We start from the raw sequence: 19,745 nt of genomic DNA, 5'->3' as shown, positions 1-19,745 counted from the left end.
CTGTGTGGGGGGGTGCATGAGTGAGCGTGCATGCCTCCGGCAGCGAGTGTGAGCGTACACTACGTGGAGTGAGTGTGCATGACACCCGGGGTGAGCGTGAGTGTGCACGGCGCGGAGAGAGCATGCACGGCGCGGAGTGAGCGTGCATGACACCTGGGGTGAGTGTGAGTGTGCACGGCGCGGAGTGAGCGTGCATGACACCTGGGGTGAGTGTGAGTGTGCACGGCTGGGGAGAGGGGGCTGCATGAGTGAGTGTGCATGCTTCCGGCAGTGAGTGTGAGCGTGCACGGTGCAGAGTGAGCGTGCAGGGCCCTGAGGGTGAGCGTGCGCTGCCGTGGGGGGTGAGTGTGAGCGTGCACGCCTCCGGCAGCGAGTGTGAGCGGGCACGGCCGGGAGTGAGCGTGCACGCCTCGAGGGGCGAGCGTGAGTGTGCGCGGGGCTCTTGGGGGTGCGTGAGTGAGGGCGCATGCTTCCGGGAGTGAGTGTGAGTGTGCATGGCTGGAGGTGAGTGTGAGTGCGCCTGGCTCCACGTGTGCCGCGGGGGGGGGCCGAGCGCAGGCCCGGCTCGGTGCATGCACACGCGTGTGCGTGCGTGCGCGTGTGCAAGGCTCGGTGTGCGCGCACACGCGTGTGCAGGCATGTGCGTGTGTGCGCGAGGCTCGGCGTGTGTGCACACGCGTGTGCATGCGTGTGCACGGCTCGGCATGCGTGGGCGGGGCTCGGCGTGCGTGCACACGCGTGTGCGTGCGGGTGCGCAGCTCGCTGTGCGTGTGCGAGGCTCGACGGGCGTGCACATGCATCTACGTGCATGTGCATGCGTGTGCGCAGCTCACTGTGCGCGTGCACATGGGTGTGCATGCGTGTGCATGCGTGTGTGCGGCTCACTGCACGTGTGCGAGGCTCGGTGTGCACGCACGCGCGTGTGCATGCGTGTGTGCGCTGCTTCCTGTGCGTGGCTCAGCGTGCGTGCACCCGCGTGTGCGTGCGTGTGTGGCTCGGCGTGCGTGTGCGGGGCTCGGCGTGTGCGTGCACCCGCGTGTGCGTGCGTGTGTGGCTCGGCGTGCGTGTGCGGGGCTCGGCGTGTGCGTGCACCCGCGTGTGCGTGCGTGTGTGGCTCGGCGTGCGTGTGCGGGGCTCGGCGTGTGCGTGCACACGTGTGTGCGTGCGTGTGTGGCTCGGCGTGCGTGTGCGGGGCTCGGCGTGTGTGCGCGTGCGTGAGGCTCCGTGTGCATGCACACGCGTGTGCGCCGGCCCCGGCCCGTCCCCGCGGCAGCGTGCGATGGCCTGTGTGAGCCGAGGGGCCGGGGGGAGATGGAGGGAGGCAGCGAGGGAGGAGGAGGTGGAGAGGATGGAAGAGGGAGAGGGAGGGAGGGCTGGAGGGAGGGAAGAAGATGGAGGGAGGGAGGGAAGAAGGAGGTGGAAGGAGGAGATGGAGGGTTGGAAGGAGGGATGGAGAGGTGGAGGGAGGGAAGGAAGAAGGAGAGGATGGAAGAGGGAGATGGAGAGAGGGATGGATGGAAAGAGGGAAGGAGGGATGGCAGAAGATGGAGGGAGGGAAGAAGGAGGTGGAAGGAGGGATGGAGAGGTGGAGGGAGGGAAGAAGAAGGAGAGCATGGAAGAGGGAGATGGAGAGAGGGATGGCAGAAGAAGGGAGGGAGGGATGGAAAGAGATGGAGGGAAGGAGGGGTGGAGGGAAGGAGGGGTGGAGGGAAGGAGGGGTGGAGGGATGGAGGGAAGGGAGAAGGAGAAGGAGGAATGGAAGAAGATGAAGGGAGCAATGGAGGGATGGATGGAAGGAGGGATGGCAGAAGATGGAGAAGATGGAAGAAGGAGGTGGAAGGAGGAGATGGAGGGTTGGAAGGAGAGAGGGCTGGAGGGAGGAGATGGAGGGTTGGAAGGAGGGATGGAGAGATGGAAGGAAGAAGAAGGAGAGGATGGAAGAGGGAGATGGAGAGGGAGGGACAGGGAGGGATGGAGGTGGAAGGAGGAGATGGAGGGTTGGAAGGCAGGATGGAGAGATGGATGGAGGGAAGGAGGGATGGAGGGATGGCAGAAGATGGAGAGATGGAAGAAAGAGGTGGAAGGAGCAGATGGGTTGGAGGGATGGAGAGATGGAAGGAAGAAAAAGGAGAGGATGGGAGAGGGAGAGGGATGGAGGCATGGCAGAAGATGGAGGGATGGCAGAAGGAGGAGGAAGGACATGGAGAGTCAGAAGGAGAGAGGGCTGGAGGGAGGAGATGAAAGGTTGGAAGGAGGGATGGAGAGATGGATGGAGGGAAGGAAGAAGGAGAGGCTGGAAGAGGGAGATGGAGAGAGGGATGGATGGAAAGGGAAGGAGGGATGGCAGAAGATGGAGCGATGGAAGGAGGAGGTGGAAAGGAGATGGAGGATTGGAAGGAGGCATGGAGAGGTGGAGGGAGGGAAGGAAGAAGGAGAGGATGGAAGAGGGAGATGGAGAGAGGGAGGGAGGGGAGGAGGGAGGGAAGAAGACGGGATGGAAGGAAGGAAGGAGGGAGGGATGGAAACAGGAGATGGAGGGAGGTGTGGAAGGAAGGAGGGAGGGAAGAAGATGGACAGGGAAAGGAGAGATGGAAGGGGGATGGACGGAAGGAAGATGGAGGGATGGAAGAAGATAGGATGGAAGAAGGAGATGGAAGAAGATGGAGGGGTGAAGGCAGGGAGGGAGGGAGGGAGGGAGAGGAGCAAGGAAGGAAGGAGGGAGGGATGGCGAGAGGCAGGGAGGGATGGGAGGAAGGACGGAAGGGGAGGGGAAGGGAAGGGGGGAGATGGAGGGGGCGCCGGGGGGAGGAGGGATGGAGAGGGGTGAAGAGGGAGGGAGGGAAGGGTGGAGGGATGGAGAAGTGGAAGGAGAGATGAGGGAGGGAGGGATGGAGGGTGCCCAAGGGAGGAGAGGCAGTGGGGGAGGACGGGGGAGATGGAGGACAGGGGAGATGGAGGAGGACGAGGGGAGATGGAGGAGGATGGGAGGAGATGGAGAAGGATGAGAGATGGAGGAGAAGGGGGAGATGAAAGAGGACGGGGGAGATGAAAGAGGACGGGGGAGATGGAGGAGGATGAGGGGAGATGGAGGAGAACGGTGGAGATGGAGGAGAAGGAGGGGAGATGAAGGAGGATGGAGGAGATGGAAGAGGACGAGGGGAGATGGAGGAGGAGGGGAGATGGAAGATGGGGGAGATGGAGGAGGATGGGGGAGATGGAAGATGGGGGAGGTGGAGGATGGAGGAGATGGAGGAGGACGAGGGGAGATGGAGGACAAGGGGGAGATGGAGGAGGACGAGGGGAGATGGAGGATGGAGGAGATGGAGGAGAACGAGGGGAGATGGAAGATGGGGGAGGTGGAGGAGGATGGAGGAGATGGAGGAGGACGGGAGATGGAGGACAAGGGGGAGATGGAGGAGGACGAGGGGAGATGGAGGATGGGGGAGATGGAGGAGGACGAGGGGAGATGGAGGATGGAGGAGATGGAGGAGAACGAGGGGAGATGGAAGATGGGGGAGGTGGAGGAGGACAGAGGAGGTGGAGGAGAACAAGGGGAGATGGAAGAAGACAGTGGAGATGGAGGAGGAGAAGGGGAGATGGAAGATGGGGGAGATGGAGGAGGATGGGGGAGGTGGAGGAGGACGAGGGGAGATGGGGACGCTGGACCCGGACGCCTGGGCCCCCCCGTGCTGTCCCAGCGCTCTGCGGCAGTGCCCCAGGTCCCTCCCGGTGTCCCCAGGGTCCCTCCAAGGTCCCTTCCCCCCCCGTGTCCCCGTCCACCCGTGTCACCATCTCCACCAACGTCCTCCTGACGTCCATGGCGTCCCCAGTGTCCCCCCGGTGTCCCCAGTGTCACTGTCCCCACCAGTGTCCCCTTGATGTCCTCAGTGTCCCCCCCCCCAGCATCACCCCAGTGTCCATGTCCCCCCCGGTGTCCCCAATGTCCCCCTGGTGTCCCCAGGGTCACTGTCCCCACCAATGTCCTCCTGGTGTCCATGGTGTCCCCAGTGTCCCTTTCCCCCCCGATGTCCCCCTGGTGTCCCCAATGTCCCCAGTGTCCATGTCCCGCCTGGTGTCCACACTCCCCAGGTGTCCCTAGTGTCACTGTCCCCACCAGTATCCCCCTGGCACCCATGGTGTTCCCTCAGTGTCCATGTCCCCTCAGTGCCCATGTCCCCCGGTGTCCCCGTGGTGTCACTGCCCCACCAACGTCCCCCTGGTGTCCGTGGTGTCCCCAACATCCCCAGTGTCCATGTCCCCCCCCCCCGGTGTCCACACCCCCCAGGTGTCCCTGGTGTCACTGTCCCCACCAATGTCCCCCTAGTGTCCCCCCAGTCTCCCCAGTGTCTCTGTCCCCCTGGTGTCCGTGGTGTCCCCAGTGTCCCCCTGGTGTCCCCAGTGTCTCCCTGATGTCTGTGGTGTCCCTGTCCCCCTGGTGTCCGTGCTGTCCCCAATGTCCCCCTGGTGTCCCCAGTGTCTCCCTGATGTCTGTGGTGTCCCCAATGTCCCTCTGGTGTCCATGGTGTCCCCAGTGTCCCCCTGATGTCCCCAATGTCTCCCTGATGTCCATGGTGTCCCCAATGTCCCTCTGGTGTCCATGGTGTCCCCAGTGTCCCCCTGGTGTCCCCAATGTCTCCCTGATGTCCGTAGTGTCCCTGTCCCTCTGGTGTCCATAATGTCCCCAATGTCTCGCTGATGTCTGTGGTGTCCCTGTCCCCCTGGTGTCCATGTTGTCCCCAGTGTCCCTGTCCCCCTGGTGTCCATGGTGTCCCCAATGTCCCCCCGGTGTCCCCAATGTCTCCCTGATGTCCATGGTGTCCCTGTCCCCCTGGTGTCCATGGTGTCCCCAATGTCCCCCTGGTGTCCCCAATGTCTCTCTGATGTCTGTGGTGTCCCCAGTCCCCCTGATGTCCCCAATGTCTCCCTGATGTCCATGGTGTCCCCAATGTCCCTCTGGTGTCCATGGTGTCCCCAGTGTCCCCCTGGTGTCCCCAATGTCTCCCTGATGTCCGTGGTGTCCCTGTCCCTCTGGTGTCCGTGGTGTCCCCAATGTCCCCCTGGTGTCCCCAATGTCTACCTGATGTTCATGGTGTCCCTAATGTCCCCCTGATGTCCCCAGTGTCTCCCTGATGTCCGTGGTGTCCCTGTCCCCCTGGTGTCCGTGGTGTCCCCAATGTCCCCCTGGTGTCCCCAGTGTCTCCCTGATGTCTGTGGTGTCCCTGTCCCCCTGGTGTCCGTGGTGTCCCCAATGTCCTCCTGATGTCCCCAATGTCTCCCTGATGTCCATGGTGTCCCCAGTGTCCCCCTGGTGTCCATGGTGTCCCCAGTGTCCCCCTGATATCTGTGGTGTCCCCAGGGTCCCCCCGATCCCCCCGATGTCCCTGTCCCCCTGGTCCCCCCGGTGTCCCCAGGGTCCCCCGCGCGTCCCCCCCCCCCGCTCACCGCCTGTGTCCCCAGAGCCCCACGGCAGCCGCTCGCGCCGCAAGAGCGTCCCCGGGGGGAAGCAGTACAGCATCAGCATGGAGGCGCCGCCCGCGCCCCCCTTCCGGCCCTCGGTGAGCCCCACCGGCCGCACGCGCGTGGGCACGGGCACGGCGGCGCGGCGCACACGCGTGTGCATGCACGGCGGCGCGGCGCACACGCGTGTGCGTGCACGCCCAGCGACGCGGTGCAGACGTGCATGGCCGCGGCCGCTCGGCGCACGGGGTTTTGCAGCCGGGGCCGTGCCTGCGTGCCCCCCCTTGGTCCTGCGCGCGTGCGCATGCGTGCACGGCAGCGCGGCGCACACGCGTGCGCATGCACGGCGCCGCGGCGCACACGCATGTGCATGCACGCACAATGACGCGGTGCAGACGTGCATGGCCCCAGCTGTGCAGCGCGTGGGGTTTTGCAGCCGGGGCCGTGCCTGCGTGCCCCCCCTTGGTCCTGCGCGCGTGCGCATGCGTGCACGGCAGCGCGGCGCGCACGCGTGGGCACGCGCGGTGACACGATGCACGCGCGTGTGCATGCACACGAAGCGACGCGGTGCAGACGTGCATGGCCGCGGCCGCTCGGCGCACGGGGTTTTGCACCCGGGGCCGTGCCTGCCTGCCCCCCCTTGGTGCTGCATGCGTGCACGGCAGCGCGGCGCACACGCGTGTGCCCCCGCCGCTCAGCCGCCGCTCTGCCCCCAGCAAGGCTTCCTGAGCCGGCGCCTCAAGAGCTCCATCAAGCGCACCAAGAGCCAGCCCAAGCTCGACCGCACCAGCAGCTTCCGGCAGATGCTGCCCCGCTTCCGCAGCGCCGACCACGACCGGTGAGCTGCCGCGCGGGGACGCCGGGGCCACCGGGGGCACCAGGGGTACCGGGGCCACCAGGGCCACCAGGGGCACCGGGGCCACCAGGGGCACCAGGAGCACTGGAGACATCAGGGCCTCCGTGGCCACCAGGGGTACCGGGGCCACCAGAGCCATCAGAGGCACCAGGGCCACAGGGGGCATTGGGGACATCAAGGCCACTGGGGCCAACGGGGCCACCAGGGCCACTGGGACCACCCAGGACATCAGGGCCACCAAAGTCACCGGGGCCACCAGGAGCATCAGGGACATCAGGGCCACCAGGGCCACTGGGGCCACCCAGGACATCAGGGCCACCAAAGCCACCGGGGCCACCAGGGCCACCAGGAGCATTGGGGCCACCAGGGCCACTGGGGCCACCAGGGGCACCGGGGCCACCAGGAACACCAGGGACACCAGGAGCACCGGGGTCACCAGGGGCACTGGAGACGTCAGGGCCTCCGTGGCCACCAGGGACACCAGGGGTACCGGGGCCACCAGAGCCATCAGAGGCACCAGGGCCACAGGGGGCATTGGGGACATCAGGGCCACTGGGGCCAACGGGGTCACCAGGGCCACTGGGACCACCCAGGACATCAGGGCCACCAAAGTCACCGGGGCCACCAGGGACATCAGGGCCACCAGGGCCACTGGGGCCACCCAGGACATCAGGGCCACCGGGGCCACCAGGAGCATTGGGGCCACCAGGGCCACTGGGGCCACCAGGGGCACCGGGGCCACCGGGTCATTGGGGCCACTAGGGTCACCAGGGGCACCGTGGCCACCAGGAACACCAGGGACACCGGGAGCACCGGGGTCACCAGGGGCACCAGGAGCACTGGAGACGTCAGGGCCTCCGTGGCCACCAGGGGGCACCAGGGGTACCGGGGCCACCAGAGCCATCAGAGGCACCAGGGCCACAGGGGACATTGGGGACATCAGGGCCACTGGGGCCACCCAGGACATCAGGGCCACCAAAGCCACCGGGGTCACCAGGGCCACCAGGAGCATTGGGGCCACCAGGGACACTGGGGACACCGAGGACACCAGGGCCACTGGGGCCACTAGGGGCACCAGGGGCACTGAGTCCACCAGGGCCACCAGGGCCACCAGAGACATTAGTGCCCCTGGGGCCATCAGGAGCACCGGGGCCACCAGGGGCACCAGGGCCACCTGGGATACTGGGGCATGTGGACGCGGGGCGCAGGGACACAGGGATGTGGGGACGGCCACTGCAGGGACACTGGGGATATTGGGGGACATGGGGACAGTGGGGATGGCCAGGGACGCCGGGGAGCAGGGACGTGGGGACACCAGGGACACCAGGCCATGGAGATGTGGGGACACCAGGGACACCAGGGCATGGGGACATGGGGGCACCAGGGACACCAGGGCATGAGGACATGGGGGCACCAGGGCACAGGGACATGGGGACACTGGAGCACAGAGACATGGGGACACCAGGGCATGGAGATGTGGGGACACCAGGGCATGAGGACATGGGGGCACCAGGGCACAGGGACATGGGGACACTGGAGCACAGAGACATGGGGACACTGGAGCACAGAGATGTGGGGACACCAGGGCATGGGGACATGGGGGCACCAGGGCAAAGGGACATGGGGACACCATGGACACCAAGGCATGGGGACATGGGGACACTGGAGCACAGAGATGTGGGGACACCAGGGCATGGAGATGTGGGGACACCAGGGGCACCAGGGCACAGGGACATGGGGACACCATGGACACCAGAGCATGGGGACATGGGGACACCGGAGCACAAAGATGTGGGGACACCAGGGACACCAGGGCGTGGAGATTGTCCCCATCCCCATGGTAGGTCCCATCCCCGTTCCCATCTCCATGGGCAGGTCCCTGCTGTCCCCATGGAGACAGGTCTTCATCCCCATCCCCGTCCCCCTGGGCAGGTCCTTGTCCCTGTCCTTGTCCCCATGGAGGCAGGTGGCAGGCGGTGGCAGTGGCGTGATGCCGTTGACGGCTGGAGCTGGGCGCAGGATCTGGCCTGACAGCCGGCCACCGTCACCGTCACCATGGGATGGAGGCGGGCGAGGGCCCCGTCCCCATGTCCCCAGGATGGTCCCAAAGGGGGTGTCCCTTGACCCCGGCCATTGGGGAGAGGGTCCCCAAGAGGGTCCCTTGTCCCACGTCCCCAAGAGGTCTCTTGTCCCCATCTCCAGGGCTGGTTCTTGAGGTGTCCCCTGTCCCTAGCGGTGTCCCCTGTCCCCGAGGTGGTCCTGAAGGTGGTGTCCCTTGACCCCTGCCATTGGGGAGGGGGGTCCCCAAGAAGATCCCTTGTCCCCAGTGGTGTCCCTTGTCCCCTGTCCCTAGGCTGGTCCCCAAGAGGGTCCCTTGTCCCACGTCCCCAAGAGGTCTCTTGTCCCCATCTCCAGGGCTCGTTTTTGAGGTGTCCCCTGTCCCCGAGGTGGTCCTGAAGGTGGTGTCCCTTGACCCCTTCCATTGGGGAGGGGGGACGCCAAGAAGATCCCTTGTCCCCAGTGGTGTCCCTTGTCCCCTGACCCCAGGCTGGTCCCCAAGAAGGTCCCTTGTCCCCTGTGCCTGGTGGTGTCCCTTGTCCCCTGTCCCCCGGCTGGTCCCAGAGGTGGTGTCCCTCAACCCCTACCGCTGGGGAAGGGGGGTCCCCAAGAAGGTCCCTTGTCCCCTGTGCCTGGTGGTGTCCCTTGTCCCCTGTCCCCCGGCTGGTCCCAGAGGTGGTGTCCCTCAACCCCTACCACTGGGGAAGGGGGGTCCCCAAGAAGGTCCCTTGTCCCCTGTGCCTGGTGGTGTCCCTTGTCCCTTGTCCCCAGGCTGGTCCCAGAGGTGGTGTCCCTCAACCCCTACCGCTGGGGAAGGGGGGGTCCCCGAGACGGTCCCTTGTCCCCCTCCCCAGAGAGATGGTTCTCCAGGTGTCACCTGTCCCCGGCGGTGTCCCTTGTCCCCTGTCCCCCGGGGGTGGTGGCACCGGCTGCCGGGGTATTTTTAGCGGCGCCGCCCCCGCGCGGTGACGGTGACGCAGCGGCAGCGAGCGGCGGCTGCGGCGCCCGAGGCCGCTGCTTACGCAGCCCCGGGCTAAAGATAGCGGCCGGGGGCGGCGCTCACCTGCGCCGCGGCCCCCGCGCCGCCGGACGCCTGGGCCCCTCCGCCCGGAGCGGGGCCGGACGCCTGGGCCCCTCCGCCCGGAGCGGGGCCGGACGCCTGGGTCCCCTCCATCCATGACCCGGACGCCTGGGTCCTTCTGGGGTGGTGGCCGGACGCCTGGGCCCCTGGCGCTGGGGTGAGGGTGAGGGGGGCCGGATGCCTGGGCCCCTCTGGGGTTGGGGGTGGGGGCTGGATGCTTGGGTCCTTTCTGGCTGTGGGGAAGCCCCGGACGCCTGGGTCCTTTCCAGGTGCGGGGCCGACCCGGACGCCTGGGTCCCTTCTAGTTGTGGGGGAGCCTCGGACGCCTGGCTCCTTCTGCCCGGGGACCGGACACCTGGGCCCCTCTGGGGGGTGGGGACCGGACACCTGGATCCCTCCGGGGTGGGGACCGGACGCCTGGGCCCCTCCAGCCTTGGGGTCCTGGATGCCTGGGTCCATCCCAGGTTGGGGGCCGGACGCCTGGGCCCCTCCAGCCTTGGGGTCCTGGATGCCTGGGTCCATCCCGGGTTGGGGGCCGGACACCTGGGCCCCTCCAGCCTTGGGGTCCTGGATGCCTGGGTCCATCCCAGGTTGGAGGCCGGACACCTGGGCCCCTCCGCCTTGGGGTCCTGGATGCCTGGGTCCTTCCTGGGTTGGGGGCCGGACGCCTGGGCCCCTCCAGCCTTGGGGTCCTGGATGCCTGGGTCATTCCCAGGTTGGGGGCCGGACACCTGGGCCCCTCCAGCCTTGGGGTCCTGGATGCCTGGGTCATTCCCAGGTTGGGGGCCGGACACCTGGGCCCCTCCAGCCTTGGGGTCCTGGATGCCTGGGTCCTTCCCGGGTTGGGGGCCGGACGCCTGGGCCCCTCCAGCCTTGGGGTCCTGGATGCCTGGGTCCTTCCCGGGTTGGGGGCCGGACGCCTGGGCCCCTCCAGCCTTGGGGTCCTGGATGCCTGGGTCCTTCCCGGGTTGGGGGCCGGACGCCTGGGCCCCTCCAGCCTTGGGGTCCTGGATGCCTGGGTCCATCCCGGGTTGGGGGCCGGATGCCTGGGCCCCTCCAGCCTTGGGGTCCTGGATGCCTGGGTCCATCCCGGGTTGGGGGCCGGACGCCTGGGCCCCTCCAGCCTTGGGGTCCTGGATGCCTGGGTCCATCCCGGGTTGGGGGCCGGACGCCTGGGCCCCTCCGCCTGGGGGCTGGACGCCTGGGTCCTTCCTGGGTTGGGGGGGGGTCATGTCGGAGGGTGTGCGCGTGTTTTGGGGAGGGGGGGGAGCCGTTCAGCCCGGACGCCTGGGCCCCACCACGGCCGGGGGTGGGGAGGGCTGGGCCGGGGGTCCGCCTTCGCCCGCCCCGCTCTGACTCTGTGTCTCTCTGTCCGTGCCGGCGCCGCGGACGTGTCCCCCCCGGGGCCCGGCCGGGCCCCGCGCCGATGTCCCCAGGTACCCCCAGCTCCCGCATGCCGTCACCTCCCCAAGCACCGTCCGTCCGTCCGTCCCCGCGCACGGCACCGCCGCCACCTCCCCGCCTCCCCCCCCGCGCCGTCGCCGCCGCCGTCCCCCGCCGCCCGGCGTCACGCGCGTCCCCGTTGTCCCCGCAGGGCCCGGCTGATGCAGAGCTTCAAGGAGTCGCACTCGCACGAGTCGCTGCTGAGCCCCAGCAGCGCCGCCGAGGCCCTGGAGCTCAACCTGGACGAGGACTCCATCATCAAGGCCGTGCACAGCAGCATCCTGGGCCAGGAGTTCTGCTTCGAGGTGGGCGCCGCGTCCCTCAAGGGGCCCCCCAAGGGTCCCCAACCGCCTTAGCCGGCGCCGATGGCTCCTTCCCCCCTTCTCCAGGTCACCACGGCCTCCGGCACCAAGTGTTTCGCCTGCCGCTCGGCCGCCGAGCGCGACAAGTGGATCGAGAACCTGCAGCGCGCCGTCAAGCCCAACAAGGTGCGGCGGCGGCCCCCGGCGGCGCCCCGGGGTCGCCGTTCCCCCCTCCCCCCCCAAGGATGTCCTCTCTTGGTGTCACCATGCTTTGATGTCATCATCCCCCAGCGGCATCTTCCCTTGGTGTCTCCAACCCTTGGTGTCTCCAACCCTTGGTGTCATCAACCCTTGGAGCCATCAACCCTTGATATCATGAACCTTGATGTTACCACTTCTAGGGTCACCATCCTTGCGGTCACCATCACCCAGGGTCACCATCCCCCGGGGACATCCTCCCTTGGTATCGCTGTTCTTCAGTGTCATCATCCCCCAGCGGCATCTTCGCTCGGTGTCTCTAACCCTTGGTGTCTCCAACCCTTGGTGTCATCAACCCTTGGCCATCCCCAGGTGTCACCATCTCTGGCTACCTTCCTACCCTGATGTCACCATCCCTGGCCATCCCCATCCCCAAGTGTCACCATGCCTGGTCATCTCCATCCCCATGTTGTCTCACCATCCCTGGCCATCTCCATCCCCGAGTGTCACCATCCCCAGTCACCTCCATCCCCAGGTGTCACCATCCCCAGCCACCCCCATGCCCAGATGTCACTGTCCCCAGCCACCTCATCCCCCCCGCCGTGCCCCGCGTCCATCCTGACGCCGCCGCCCCCCTCTGGTCCCCTCCCCGCCCGCCGCAGGACAACAGCCGCCGGGTGGACAACGTGCTGAAGCTGTGGATCATCGAGGCGCGGGACCTGCCGCCCAAGAAGCGCTACTACTGCGAGCTGTGCCTGGACGACATGCTCTACGCCCGCACCACCAGCAAGGCGCGCACCGACAACGTCTTCTGGGGCGAGCACTTTGAGTTCAACAACCTGCCCGCCGTGCGCACCATCCGCCTCCACCTCTACAAGGACACCGACAAGAAGCGCAAGAAGGACAAGAGCAACTATGTGGGCATGGTGAGCATCCCCATCGCCAGCGTGACGGGCCGCCACTTCGCCGAGCAGTGGTACCCGCTGAGCCAGCCCAGCGGCAGCAAGAGCAAAGCCGGTTGCCCGGCCCTGCGGGTCAAGAGCCGCTTCCAGACCATGAGCATCCTCCCCATGGAGCTCTACAAGGAGTTTGCTGAGTACGTCACCAACAACTACCGCATGCTGTGCGCCGTGCTGGAGCCCGTGCTCAGCGTCAAGAGCAAGGAGGAGGTGGCCTGCGCCCTCGTGCACATCCTGCAGAGCACCGGCAAGGCCAAGGTGGGGCTCCCTGGGGGTGCCGGGAGGAGGGGCGCAGACACGGGCAGGGTGGCAGGTGCTGGGGAAGGACGCAGGCGTGGTGGAGGGATGGGAGGAGAGGGGTAGATGCTGGGGGAGATGGAAGGGGGTTGGAAATGGAAGGATGGTGGAGGATGGATGGAAGAACGGCTGGATGGAGGATGGATGGAGAATGGAGATGGAAGGACAGAGGGAAGATGGCTGGATGGAGCATGGGTGGATAGTGGAGGAGAAGGAAGGACAGCTGGAGGATGGCTGGATGGAGCATGGGTGGATAGTGGATGGAGAAGGAAGGACAGCTGGAGGATGGGTGGAGATGGATGGATGGAAGGATGGAGATGGATGGAAGGGTGGCTGGAAGGACAGATGGAAGATGGATGGCTGGAGGATGGCTGGATGACTGGAGAATAGATGGATGGAAAATGAATGGAAGTACAGATGGAGAATGCAGGGATGGAAATGGAAAAATAGATGGAGAATAGATGGATGGAGCATGGAGATGGAAGGACAGATGAAAGATGGATGGATGGAGGATGGATGGAAGGGTGGCTGGAGATGGACAGATGGAGCATGGCTAGAGGATGGAGAATGGATGGATGGAGGATGGCACATGGATGGAAGGGCCGGTAGAGATAGAAGGACAAATGGAGGATGGAGGGAAGGGCGGATGGAGATGGAAAAGCAGATGGAGGATGGATGGAAGAAGAGATGGACGGAAGATGGATGGAAAGCTGGATGGAGGACATCCCCCAGAGTAGGGGAATGGAGGATGGATGGATGGAGGATGGAGAATGGATAGAAGGGCAGATGGATGGAAGGACAGATGAAGGCTGGATAGTGTGGGTGGAAGGGTGGGTGGGGGACATATGGAAGGGCAGCTAGAGATGGAAGGGGAGATGGAGAATGAATGGAAGGACGCATGGAGATGGTTGGAAGGCCGGATGGAGGATAGATGGAAGGAGGGATGGAAGATAGATGGAAGGATACGCAGAGATGGATAGAAGGGGGGATGGAGGCTGGAGGGGGGATGGATGGAGGCCGGATGGAAGGACACATGGAGATGGAAGGACAGACGGAGGATGGATGGAAGGGCAGATGCTGATGATACAGCTGGGCTGGATGGAGGGTAAATGGGTGGATGGAAGAATGGATGGATAGACGATGCATGAAGAATGGATGCAGGGTGGATGGATGGGTGGAGGATGCGTGTGGACCAGTACGGTGGGGCTGGGCCAGGTGCGGCTGGATGGAGGGATGATGGATGGATGGCGCATGGGCGGGGACCGCCCTGATGGGCTGGGCGGGCAGGATTTCCTGTCGGACATGGCCATGACGGAGGTGGATCGGTTCATGGACCGGGAGCACCTGATCTTCCGGGAAAACACCCTCGCCACGAAAGCCATAGAGGAGTACCTGAAACTCATCGGCCAGAAATACCTCAAGGACGCCATCGGTGAGCGCCACGGGCGCGTGGGGCCCTGCCACGCTGGGGTGGCCTGGGGTGGGGTGGTCCCCACTCATGGCAATGTCCCCAGTGAAGTGGCCTGGCCCTGGGATGGTTGGGTGGTCTATGCTTGTGGCTTCATCCCCAGTGAGGTGGCCTGGCCATGAGACGGTTGGGTGGTTTCCATCCAACACCCAACGTGGGGTGGTGCTCACTGGTTATGGCTGTGTCCTCAGTGGGGTGGCTTGGCCATGAGATGGTTGGGTGGTCCCCACTCATGGCTGTGTCCCCAACAGAATAGCCTGGCCGTGAAACAGTTGGGTGGTCCCCACTTGGGGCTGTGGAACAGTAGAGTGGTCCCTGGCCCTGTTCATGGCCATGTCCCCAAAGGCTGGCCTGGCTAAGGGACAGCTGGGTGGTCCCTGCTCATGGCCATGTCCCCAACACGGTGACTTGGCCATGGGACAGTTGGGTGGTTCCCGCTCGTGGCCATGTCCCCAATGGGGTGGACTGACCCTAGGATGGTTGGGTGGTCCCTGCTGGTGGACATGGCCGTGTCCCCAGTGGGGCGGCCTGGCTGTGGGCCGGTCGGGCAGTCCCCAGCCCCGCTCAAGGCCATGTTGCCGCGCAGGTGAGTTCATCCGGGCGCTGTACGAGTCAGAGGAGAACTGCGAGGTGGACCCCATGAAGTGCTCGGCCTCCACCCTGGCCGACCACCAGGCCAACCTGCGCATGTGTTGCGAGCTCGCCCTCTGCAAGGTGGTCAACTCGCACTGGTGAGTGCCCGGGGCTGTGCGGTGGTGGGGGGCCACCCCCGGGCCACCTGGGTGCCTGACGGCCCCGTGTCCCTCCCCGGCGCAGCGTGTTCCCGCGGGAGCTGAAGGAGGTGTTCGCTTCGTGGCGGCTGCGGTGTGCCGAGCGGGGCCGCGAGGACATCGCGGACCGGCTCATCAGCGCCTCGCTCTTCCTGCGGTTCCTGTGCCCCGCCGTGATGTCGCCCAGCCTCTTCGGCCTCATGCAGGAGTACCCCGACGAGCAGACGGCTCGCACCCTCACCCTCATCGCCAAGGTCATCCAGAACCTGGCCAACTTCACCAAGTGAGCGCCCGCCGGCGCTCGGACAGAGAGGGATGGACAGAGGGATGGATGGAGAATAGTTGGATGGATGCTGGTGGCAATTGAGGGTTGCAGGATGGTTAGAGGGAGGGATGGTGGCAGGCAGCTTGGAGAGGGATTTATGGGTGGATGGATGAGTTATTGGATGGACAGAAGATGGATGGATGGAAGATGGATAGATGAGTTGATGGATAAAAGATGGAAGAAGGATGACGGAGAGGAGGTGAATGGATGAGATGGATGAAAGATGGATGAGTCGGTGGATGATGGACGGAAAACGGAAGGATGAGTTGATGGATGGAAGAGGAACAGAAGATGGATGGAGAGAAGATGGATGAGTTGATGGGTGGAGGATGGAGGATGGACAGAAAATGGAAGGATGAGGTGAATGGATGAGATGGTGGATGGATGGAAGGTAGATGATTGGATGATGGACAGAAACAGGATGGATGAGCTGATGGATGGACGGAAGATGGATGGATGAGTTGGTGGATGAGTTGAATGGAAGATGGATGGATGGACAGAAGATGGATGGATGGGTGGATGGATGCTGGATGGAAAATGGATAATGAGTGGGAGGTGTATGGATGAGATGGACAGAGGGATGAGTTGGTGGATGGAAGCTGGACGGCTGTGTTGGTGGATAGATGGATGAGTTGATGGACGGATGGGAGGTGGCTGCATGAGTTGGGGGATGGATGAGGTGGCTGGAAGATGGGTAGACGATGGATAGAAGATGATGGGTGAGTTGGTGGATGGACAGAAGATGACTGGACAGAAGAAGGATGGCTGAAGAGGTGGATGAAGGATGGCCCCGCCCGCCTGCAGGTTCGGCAGCAAGGAGGAGTACATGGCCTTCATGAACGAGTTCCTGGAGCTGGAGTGGGCCAGCATGCAGCAGTTCCTCTACGAGATCTCCAACCTGGACACCCTCACCAACAGCACCAGCTTCGAGGGCTACATCGACCTGGGCCGCGAGCTCTCCACGCTGCACGCCCTCCTCTGGGAGGTCATGTCCCAGCTCAGCAAGGTACCGCCGGGTAGCCCGGATGCCTGGGTCCTCCTCTTGGGAAGGGGGATGGTGGACCACCAGGTCTTTGCTCTGGGAGGGTAACCAAGATCCCGGACGCCTGGGTCCTCGCCGCTGACCTGGGCGCCCGCAGGAGGCGCTGCTGAAGCTGGGCCCGCTGCCGCGGCTGCTGACGGACATCAGCGTGGCCCTGAGGAACCCCCATGTGCAGCGGCAGCCCAGCCACCAGGGCGAGCGGCTGCAGGCCAAGCCCCTGGTGCTGCGCGGGCCCTCGGCCGACCTCCAGCCCTACGTCATGCGGGACCTCAACAGGTGGGTGCCACGCTCTGCGTCCCTCTGTGGGGCCGGGGACGCGTGGGGACGCTACTGCCACCGCTGCCATCCTCCTCCTCATCTCCTGGCTCTGTCCCCGCAGCTCCGTCGACCTCCAGTCCTACATGGTGCGAGGCCTCAACAGGTGAGTGATGGTGGCACCAGAAGCACAGTGGGTGGTGGGGATGGTCACCGAATGGGTCCGTGTGTCCTGGAGCTGTGGAGGGGATGGGTGTGGCCCTGGCGAGGTGATGGAGATGGTCCCCAAATGGGTCTTGTGTGTCCCATCCATCCAGCCATCCATCGTGCATGTCCCCAAGGCAAGGGTGGCCCTGGGGGAGGGGCTGATGGACATGGTCCCCAAATGGGTCCATGTGACATGGGGACCTGCAAAGGGTCTGAATTTGTCCCACCTGCATGTCCCCATGGCCGGGGTGGCCCTGGTCAGGTGATGGAGATGATCTCCACATGGGTCCATGAAACATGGGGACCTTCCAAGGGGCTTCCTGCACATCCTCATGTCCATCCCGTCCTTGGTGGGTGCCCATCGCCCACCCGGTGGTGACGGAGCCACCTCGTCCCCACCCCGCCCCGGACCAGCTCGGTGGACATGGCGCGCCTGCCCTCGCCGGCCAAGGAGAAGGCCTCCAAGGACGTGTTCTTTGTGGCGCGGCCGCCGCTGGCCCGCTCGTCGCCCGCCTACTGCACCAGCAGCTCGGACATCACGGAGCCCGACGCCAAGATGCTGAGCGTCAACAAGAGCGTCTCCATGCTGGACCTGCAGGACAGCCGCATGAACAGCGTCTCCAACCTCCAGACCGTCGGCGACCTCCTCAACTCCAGCCAGGCCTCCATCGGTGGCGGCGGCGGCCTCCGCCCCAGCCGCCTCTCGCAGGGCAGCGCCTCCAGCCTGGCGCCGGGGCTGCGCCTGGGCGTCCCCGGCGAGGGGCCACCGCTCCGGGTGCCCCTGTCCTTCCAAAACCCCCTTTTCCACCTGGCGTCGGACGGGCCGGCCCGCGCCGAGGCCAACCCCGAGGTGGTGGCGGCGCCGCCGCCGCCGCCGCCGCCGTCGTCCTTCGCCCCCTTCCACGGCTACAGCCGGAGCGAGGACCTGGCGGCGGGCACCAAGCACATCACCCACAGCCACAGCTACAGCGACGAGTTCGGGCGCCCCGGCGGCGACTTCGGCAAGCGGCAGCTCTCGCTGCAGGACAACCTGCACAACGCCCTGGTGGTGCCGCCGCCGCCGCAGATCACCATCGGGGCGGCCCCGGCCCCCCGGCCGCCTCCGGCGCCCCGCGCCAAGTCCCACCAGCTCACCGTGGGGGCGGCCGGCGGCGGCGGTGGAGCCACCGTCACCACGCACAAGCCCCGGCCGGCCAGCGGCAACCTGCTGCAGTCGCCTGAGCCCACCTATGGGCCTCCCAGGTCCCGGCAGCCCTCCCTCGCCAAGGAGGCCTCTGTCGCCGGGCTCAAGCCCACCATCACGAAGCAGGTGGGGAATGGCATGGGGGCATGGGGATGGAGGTGGACATGGGTACGGAGAGGGACAGGGATGTCCTGGGGACATGGAGATGGAGGGGAGCATCATGGGGACATGGGCATTGAGGTGGACATGAGGATGGAGGGAGGCAAGGGGATGGGGTCATCGTGGGGACATGGAGATGGAGGTGGACATGGGTACGGAGGGGGACAGGGATGTCCTGGGGACATGGAGACGGAGGGGAACATCATGGGGACATGGGGATAGAGGAGATGGAGACCTCACAGGGATGCAGGGATAGAGAGGGACAAGGGGATGGGGACATCATAGGGACAAGGGACTGGAGGAGGACAACGGGACAAGAAGCCAGGGGCATCGCAGGGGCCCTGAAGGGACAACAGGAGGAAAGACGAGGACACAGGGCCACCATGGTGGGAGCAGAGGCTTCAGAGGGGCACAAGGTACATCCCAGGCGGGACAAGAGCCATGGCTGGGGCCACCAGGGCAGGGCTGGGGCCACCCACGGTAGGGCTGAGGCCACTATGGTGGGGATAGAGCCACCATGGTGGGGATGGACCCACCACAGCAGGGTTGGCCACCGCAGCAGGGTTGAGGCCACCACAGTGGGGATGGGAGTCACCACGGCAGGGTTGGGGCCACCACGGTGGGATGGGGCCGCGACGGCTGAGTGGGGACAGGGGTCAGGGTGGCCCGTCCCCGTGACACTGGGGCGCCACAGGCCTCGCAGACCCCGTCGACGCTGAACCCGGTGCTGCCGGCGGCGGAGCGCACGGTGGCCTGGGTGTCCAACATGCCCCACCTGTCGGCCGACATCGAGAGCTCCCACATCGAGCGCGAGGAGTACAAGCTCAAGGAGTACTCCAAGTCCATGGACGAGAGCCGGCTGGACCGGGTAAGGGCCTGCCCGCCCGCTGGGACCCAGGCGTCCGGGCAACCCAGAGGTCCACACCCAGAGGGAATCAGGCATCTGGGGACAAGGGGCCCCAGGTGTCTGGCCTCCAGGGGAAACCAGGTGTCCAGGGTCTAAGGGACCCAGGCGTCCAGGGCTGCCACAACCCAGTTGCCTGGGCATCAAGGGGAATCCAGGTGTTCGGGGCTCAAGGGACCCAGGCATCCGGGCCTGTGACACCCCAATCATGTGGACCTGTGAGGGACCCGGGTGTCCGGGTGGGGTAAGTTTGGTCCTTACTCCCCTCGCACTGAGGACACAGATGGGGAGATGGGTGGTGAGGGGACCCAGGCGTCCGAGGTCCAGGGGAGCCAGGTGTCCAGGAGAGGGGAGCCAGGTGTCTGGTGTCCAAGGGACCCAGGTGTCCGGGGCTCAGGAGACCCAGGCGTCCAGTGTCCAAGGGACCTAGGTGTCCGGTGTCCAAGGGACCCAGGTGTCCGGGGCTCAGGAGACCCAGGCGTCCAGTGTCCAAGGGACCTAGGTGTCCGGTGTCCAAGGGACCCAGGTGTCCAGTGTCCAAGGGACCTAAGTGTCCAAGGGACCCAGGTGTCTGGGGCTAAGGGGACCCAGGTGTCCAAGGGACCTAGGTGTCCGGTGTCCAAAGGACCCAGATGTCCGGGGCTAAGGGGACCCAGGTGTCCAGTGTCCAAGGGACCTAAGTGTCCAAGGGACCCAGATGTCCGGGGCTAAGGGGACCCAGGTGTCCAGTGTCCAAGGGACCTAAGTGTCCAAGGGACCCAGATGTCCGGAGCTAAGGGGA

At 65.5% G+C, this 19,745-nt stretch overlaps 1 protein-coding gene across 16 annotated transcripts in view; it reads left to right on the top strand.

Moving 5' to 3' along the window:
* SYNGAP1 (synaptic Ras GTPase activating protein 1) overlaps nt 1–19,745 on the top strand; it is a 38,950-nt gene that overhangs the window by 11,408 nt on the left and 7,797 nt on the right. For 9 of the 16 annotated variants that reach the window (XR_011137170.1, XR_011137171.1, XR_011137169.1 and 6 more), the window contains 12 exons: nt 6,174–6,295; nt 11,047–11,200; nt 11,285–11,383; nt 12,058–12,612; nt 13,939–14,083; nt 14,706–14,850; nt 14,936–15,172; nt 16,019–16,220; nt 16,354–16,532; nt 16,636–16,677; nt 17,133–18,027; nt 18,755–18,928. Coding sequence is in view for 9 of the 16 variants with exons in the window: in XM_068923883.1 (XP_068779984.1) it covers nt 6,174–6,295; nt 11,047–11,200; nt 11,285–11,383; nt 12,058–12,612; nt 13,939–14,083; nt 14,706–14,850; nt 14,936–15,172; nt 16,019–16,220; nt 16,354–16,532; nt 16,636–16,677; nt 17,133–18,027; nt 18,755–18,928 (2,949 nt within the window). In the remaining 7 variants the exon portion in view is untranslated. Of the gene's footprint in view, nt 1–5,457; nt 5,556–6,173; nt 6,296–10,769; nt 10,889–11,046; nt 11,201–11,284; nt 11,384–12,057; nt 12,613–13,938; nt 14,084–14,705; nt 14,851–14,935; nt 15,173–16,018; nt 16,221–16,353; nt 16,533–16,635; nt 16,678–17,031; nt 18,028–18,754; nt 18,929–19,745 lie in introns of those variants that run through there. The other 7 variants (XR_011137174.1, XR_011137173.1, XM_068923888.1 and 4 more) reach the window with 3 other exon arrangements.

The sequence above is a fragment of the Struthio camelus genome, chromosome 36 (assembly GCF_040807025.1).
Source record: "Struthio camelus isolate bStrCam1 chromosome 36, bStrCam1.hap1, whole genome shotgun sequence".
Classification (NCBI taxonomy): domain Eukaryota; kingdom Metazoa; phylum Chordata; class Aves; order Struthioniformes; family Struthionidae; genus Struthio; species Struthio camelus.
The sequence above is the reverse complement of the archived record's forward strand: the minus strand, read 5'-3'. Positions and strand labels throughout refer to the sequence as shown.